General features: G+C 44.7%; 1 protein-coding gene across 1 annotated transcript; it reads right to left on the minus strand.

Annotated features, from left to right (window-relative positions):
• Nucleotides 1-5,501: 5,501 nt before the first annotated feature.
• On the minus strand, nucleotides 5,502-6,440 carry LOC132009611 (olfactory receptor 7G3-like). Its single transcript, XM_059387646.1, has one exon. The coding sequence runs from the start codon at nucleotides 6,438-6,440 to the stop codon at nucleotides 5,502-5,504; it is 939 nt and encodes a 312-aa protein (XP_059243629.1).
• Nucleotides 6,441-6,835: the final 395 nt, after the last annotated feature.

Genomic DNA, 6,835 nt, shown 5'->3' on the forward strand with positions numbered 1-6,835 from the left:
AGGTCACCCTCTAGGGAGCCAGCAAGTATCACTGAAGTGCCTTACACTGAATTCCACTTCGAGAAGAGGGGCAGTAAGACTAGGTACCGTCTTCAAGGGAATAGTAGTCTAGAAGGAGACATGTAAACAGTAAGATAGTGTAGGCAATTAGTCCATTCGGGAAGTCCCGAGGAGGGTATATTGGCAATCAATGAAAACCAGATAGGGGTGATGCAAGCTAAGTGTAGATGGCTTACGTATGCTGTTCATGATCAGAATTGAAGAAACATGCCAGTCTTGGGTGCAAAGGCACATTCTTTGACAGGTAACAGGATTCTCTTTGAAATAGTAGATAAAGCTGAAGGGGCAACATAGGATAGATTATGTAATACACAACATATGCATCAACATTTTTTAAAAGATTTTACTTATTTTTCAGAGCACAAGCAGGGAGGAGCAGGCAATGGGAGAAGCAGGCTCCCCACTGAGCAGGAGCCCTGTGCAGTACTCGATCCCAGGACCCTGGGATCAGGACCTGGGCCAAAGGCAGACACTTAAACAACTGAGCCATTGAGGTATCCCATCTATCAATACTTTTTTTAAAAGATTTTATTTATTTGTTAGACAGAGATCACAAGCAGGCAGAGAAGCAGAGAGAGGCAGGGGGAAGCAGGCTCCCTCCTGAGCAGAGAGCCCGATGTGGGGCTTGATCCCAGGACCCTGAGATCATGACCTGAGCCAAAGGCAGAGGCTTTAACCCACTGAGCCACCCAGGTGCCCCCCCACCCATCTATCAACATTTTATTTATCAGCCTCAAATGTTAATTGGAAGTTGGTGAAAATCCAGTGCTATGTGAGGAGATTTGCTGTTTAGAAAGGTAACCTGGGCCCTTTAGGACAATGTATTTATATTTGCTGCATAATAAACTATCCAGAACGGTGGCTTAAAACCACCACCATATGGTTTATTGTTGATTGATAGTTTGCGCTGTGCTTGGCAAGGCTCCCTCGTGTCTGCCATGGACTGCCAGTTTGTCTGGCCAGCACCTTCACTCAAGAGCTCCTCATCCTACAGTCCAGATAAGGCCTGTACCTGCCCTTCCAGAGCATTCCAGAAGATTAAGACCCCCTCCTGTGCAATTTTTCCGTCAAGTCCCTGTTTGTGTCCTCTTTGCCTGCGCCCCATGGACGAGTGCAATCACATGGCTGGGCCCAGAGTGAAGGTAACCAGTCACACAGAAGGGGTGTGGGTCCAGGAAAGGGAAGAAATGGTGGCCATTTCTGGAATCCCCACAGGACCAAATGAGAGGACACCTGGGTGGCTTAGTTAAATGTCTGCCTTCAGCTTGGGTCATGATCCCAGGGTTCTGGGGTCGAGTCCTGAGGGCGGGCTCCCTGCTCAGCGGGGAGTCTACCTCTCCCCCTTGCTCATTCTCTCTGTCTCTCTCATTCTCTCCTTCTCTCTCTCGCTCTCCCAAATAAGTAAAACTTAAAAAAAAAAAAAAAAAAACAGTCCAAATGAGAGAACAGCTTTATAGAGCTATAACTGACATCTAATGAATTGCACACACTTAAACAATTTAAGTTTTTGCTTACCAAACAAGTTGATACCTTTTTGCCTGTGTCCAGAGCTCACGGTGGAGGTTCTCATGCTCTCTGGTGGAACATTCAGAGATCTGAGCAAGCACTTGTCTGAGGGGCCTTAGAGTTAATGTGGCGTACAGGCTTGGAACACGCTTGGAAACGAAGTACGCTGAAATGGGAGAAAATTCGGCTCGCCAGTGAGAAGCTGATCACCCCAGGAGACCAAAGCACATTCTTTTAGGAGACTGCAAGCCGTTGTACAGCTGCTAAGACCCCAGTAATAAGCAGCTTTTATCTGAAAGGCCTCAAAAACTATAAATCTGGCTAATTAGCTTTTGGGTACTACTGGGGAAGAATAAATCCTACAAGCTCGAATCACTGGCTTCATGTTTCTGTGCCTTGACGTCTTGATGTAGGCAAGTGGAAGCAGCACTTTCCAGCCAGGTTCTATGTGAGTCCCACCATTGCTTTGTGTTTTTAGAGACATTTGAGCCTTTATTAATGTCTCTTTTCTGGGCATTGGAAATGATAGGTGTTGTCTATGGATGGCATCCTATCTGATTGGTTAATAGAAGTCCCTTTTCAGTAGAGAAATATAACTCTGTTGGATGACATTGGCCTTTGATCCTATGTGTTTTCTTGTACTGGCTGTGTCTCCAGTGGTTTACAATGGGATTTATGGTAAGTTTAGGCAATAGTTCTTGATGGAGTTGGGTTTCCCCGCTAGATGGGACAAGAGAGTGAGGTTCCACATCCTTGAGACAAGGCCATAGAGACTCAGCCAACTCTGTCCAAAAGAACCTCTTAGTCCTTTAGCTGGTGGGAGAAAGTGCGCCTTATAGGCTATTGGGAATTACTTCCTGCCTCAGACCTAAGGAGGACAGAGCTCCTCCAAGAGGGGAGGTCAGCAGGTGGAGAGATGTCTTTCTCCAAAGGAATCCACTTGGAGACAGAATTCATAGGAATGTTTCACCTCAGAGATCAGCAGAGGATATTTTCAGATAATATAGTTACAGAGATTACTGTGAATCAGCAGTCTGTGCCACTGCACCCCGCTTTGCAAAGTGGAAATAATAGTAGTATCTGTTTCCTTAAGGTGGTTGTGAAGATGAACTGAGTTAACACATGTAGGTGCCTGGACTAAGGCCAGTCATACTGTGAGAACAAAACAGTCAATCTAATAAGTATTTTCTTAGGATGTTCCACACACTTGGCATTGGCGTTCAAGCAGATAATAACAGACAGGGTTCTTTTCCCTGGGGTTTTGAGACCACTGAAAGTGTTCATCTGTTTACTCGATGAATGTGCACTGGTGCTTCCATTCCTGACCTGTGGCCTCCTGCATACAAAGACTTTTGAATACAGGCCAGTATCCTGGATTCATTCTATTCTGGGACTTAGGAAAACCAGGATCTTCCCCCTTGCTTCATACTTCTTTCATTTTTCCTTTCCTTGACTCCTTTGTTTCATGGCAGACCAGGTGGTTCTCGTCCAGGAGTGACTTTGCTCGTAGTCATTTAGCAGTGACATTTAGCAGTGTCTGGAGACCTTTCTTATCTTTAACTAGGGTTGGGGAGGATGCCACTAGCATCTAGTGTACAGAGGCCACAGATGCTGCAAAACATCCTACAACACATAGGACAGCCTCCACCACAAGAGCCCCTCTGGACCCAAATGTCAACAGTCCCCAAGTTGAAAAACTCTGTGGTAGAGTAATAATTTCTATACTAGGCACTAAATGGGAGACAGAAGACAATCAGATAGTATTCCAGGCTCATTAGGATGGTCCTATCCTCTTGGCTTCATCTAATTCTGCTGAGGTCACTAGGGAAGAAGTTTCATTTAAAGGTTGGAAGCTAAGACCTTATTGCACTGAATGAAGTGATTTTGTTTCTGAAGGTTGCCAGGGAGAGGGGATAGGGAGAGGGTGGTGGGGTTATGGACATTGGGGAAGGTATGTGCTATGATGAGTGCTGTGAAATGTATAAACCTGGTGATTCACAGACCTGTACCCTTCGGGCTAATAATACATTATATGTTAATAAAAAAATAAAAAATTATAAAGAAATAAAATAAAATAAAGTGACTTTGTTTGAGAGAGTCAGTTTGCATCACACCCTCAGACACCTGCTGGGAAGAATGCAACTGGGCTTAGTTTTCCAGGTTACAGGATCCAAGCCAATAGAACTACCTTTTTGGCACTAGATGGGGACTCAAATAAATCAATGGTGTTAATAAATATGGTGCCCACTACTTTGTGAGAATCTCTATGTGAGACAATTAACACTAGTTTTCTGTAATCACCCCAACAGTTATTTACAGATGAAGAATTTGAGGCAGCTTAGAGCTAGTAAATATCCTAGTAAATGGTGAAGTTAGGATTCAGACATTGGAATCTGCCTGAGGCCAAATCTAGTGATCACCAAGAGGGTTCAACGGTCCTCAAGTCAATGTAAGACAGTTTTTGTTCTCAGTTCAGAAGACTCTACCCATTCTACCCATTCTGTCTCAACCAGTAAAAAAGGATGCTTTGCCCTCTCAGTTCCCTGTTGTGGGGAGTCTCTATCTGGGGCCATTTCCTGGTCTAATCCTTAAACTCTAAGTTCAGGAAGGTCCTCTCCTGGTTTGTGCAGATCTAGCCTCCAGCATGTGCTCCTGGGGCTGTTCAGAGAGCTGGCTTTGAACAAGGCCCCTCCCCTATGTGGCTCCATTGGTGCCCTGAGTCAGCTCTGGAGAGTCACTCAGCTCCATCTAATCTACCATAGCCTGTTCAATCCTCTCTACCCGGTTTTTCCAAACCTGTCCTGCTGGTAATGGAGATCCTTTCCCTGTGCCATCCCCCTCGCTCCATGGCAGTATAAGCTATTATAGTTAATAGGGTTAAAGGAATGGAGACTGTTGAAAAGCTCTGCACCTTTTCGTGGCCAATATAGAGTTTGGTGGCCCTCATGGATCATGATGGCTGACACGTACTGAGTGCTTATACCAGACACTGTTCCGAGCACTCAAGTGTAACATTTAATCCCCACCAGAACTCTTCAGGAAATGTATTGTCATCACTATTACAGATAAGGACATAGAGGCACACAGATGTGACTTGTGTAAGATCACACCATTGTGAATGATGGCAGATTTGAGCCCAGAGTCCTCTTGCACACTGCTCTGCTGCCCTTCAAAATATGGCAAGTGCCATGAAATCTGGACTTGTAGGAAGCTGGTGGTCAGCGTAGGCCTCTGAAGAGTTGACAGTTTTGATTTGAAGCCTGATTGTGAGAAGGAGTCAGGCATGCAAAGACTTGGCAAAGCGTGTACCAGGCAAGGAAGATGGCAAGTAGATTGCTTCTTACGTGGATCAACAAAGGCCAGGATTCTCTTTCCCTTAAAATAGACACCGCAATGAGTTTCCTAAAGAAGCTTATTATTAACATCCCATGTATAGGTCAATGGCCACCACAAAATCAAGATTCAGTATGTAAAATTTTATGGAGTGAGGGAGATCAGTATGAGACTGCCCAGATAGATAACGGTTTCCACACTGAGACCAGGGAGACCCATGGGCCAGCATTCCTGGTGCTAAAAGCCAGAATATAACTGAGAGGAGTAAAGTCGAATCAGTAATGTGAAATGCTTGTCACTCCTGCCCCCCTTCTCCCCAAAGCACTCCTCAATTTGCTTTCTCCTCCCCTGATGCTTGCTTACAGGAGTCTGTGTCCTGGAAATAACATATTTTCATGAGTTTAGTTATTGGTTGACCATTCTTTTTCTTGCATGAACAATAAGACTTTCGGTGTGCTGCTTCAAGCTTGTCTTCAGTTTAGGGATGTTTTTCTTCTAGTAAATCATGAGTAGTATTTATGTTTTGTCTTCAGATTACATACTCAGGAACACCAGCTATCAGCACTTTGGATCTCTGTTGTCTGTCCTTAGCTTTGGTTATCTCACTGAGAGTAGACTCCTCTCCTGAAAAGTCTCCTCAGAGCCCTTTTCATGTCCCTGTTCCTCAGACTGTAGATGAAGGGGTTCAGCATGGGGGTGACCACCGTGTACATCACTGAGGCTATTGAGCCCTTTCTGGAGGGATGAGTTGTTCCAGAAGTGAGGTACACTCCAAGGCCTACCCCATAAAACAAGGACACAACCAAGAGATGAGACCCACAGGTGGAAAAGGCTTTATACTTCCCTGCCACCGATGAAATGTCCATTATGCAGGAAATAATTCTATAATAAGAAAAAAGGATCACAGTCAGGGGAATGATACCCAGCAGGCCAGTTACAAAATATAGCAGGATGTCATTGGCAAGGGTGTCAGAGCAGGCAAGCTTGAGGATCTGAGTATGTTCACAGAAGAAGTGGGGGATTTCTATCTCTTTGCAGAAGGACACCCTCAAAAACATCAAGCTTTGCAACAAAGAATATGTCAGGCAGATGAACCAAGAAAGTAGAAGCAGGAAACCACAAAGGCGAGGGTTCATAATGACTGTATAGCGCAGGGGATGACAGATGGCCACAAACCGATCATAGGCCATCACTGTCAGTAGCAAATTATCTAGTCCAGCAAAAATCATGAAAAAATACATCTGGGTAAGACAGCCTTCATATGTGATGGTATTGCTCTGTGTCTGGATGTTCACTAGCATCTTGAGGACAGTGGTGGAAGTGAAACCTATGTCAGTGAGGGACAGGTTGGAGAGGAAGAAGTACATGGGCGTGTGGAGGTGGGAGTCATAGTTGATGGCCAGAATGATGAGAAGGTTCCCAAGCATGGTGACCAGGAACATGGATAGGAACAACCCAAAGAGGAGGGGCTGCAAGTCCATATCTTCTGAAAGTCCCAGAAGGATGAATTTCAAAACCACTGTTTGGTTCCCAGCTTCCATATGACTTATGGAAATTGCCTGGAAAGAGGCAATGTTAAAACAATGACAAAAGAAGAATGTGCCATTATATTTCAAACTCATGAGGTCTTGTGCATTACATAAGAGTTGTGGTTGTGATTTCTTTAGTTGACCAAAATCTCTTCAGTAACACCCTCCCCTTCCTGTTTGTATCACTACTACCAGGATCACCTCTTTAAAATGAATGTCCCAAAGCAGCCAGTAGGCTTAGTTGGCAGAGCATGGGTCACTTGATCTTGGGTTTATGAGTTTGAGTCCCACATTGAGTGTGGAGATCGCTTAAAAATAAAAACTTAAAAAAATAAAATAAAGGGCTCCTGGGTGGCTCAGTCGGTTAAGCGTCTGCCTTCAGCTCAGGTCATGATCTCAGGGTCCTG

This window comes from Mustela nigripes, chromosome 2, assembly GCF_022355385.1.
Source record: "Mustela nigripes isolate SB6536 chromosome 2, MUSNIG.SB6536, whole genome shotgun sequence".
In the NCBI taxonomy this organism is placed as follows: Eukaryota; Metazoa; Chordata; class Mammalia; order Carnivora; family Mustelidae; genus Mustela; species Mustela nigripes.

What these genes read in the sequence shown, in the direction of transcription:
- LOC132009611 (XM_059387646.1), bottom strand. Translation starts at nt 6,440, where the DNA reads ATGGAAGCTGGGAACCAAACAGTGGTTTTGAAATTCATCCTTCTGGGA.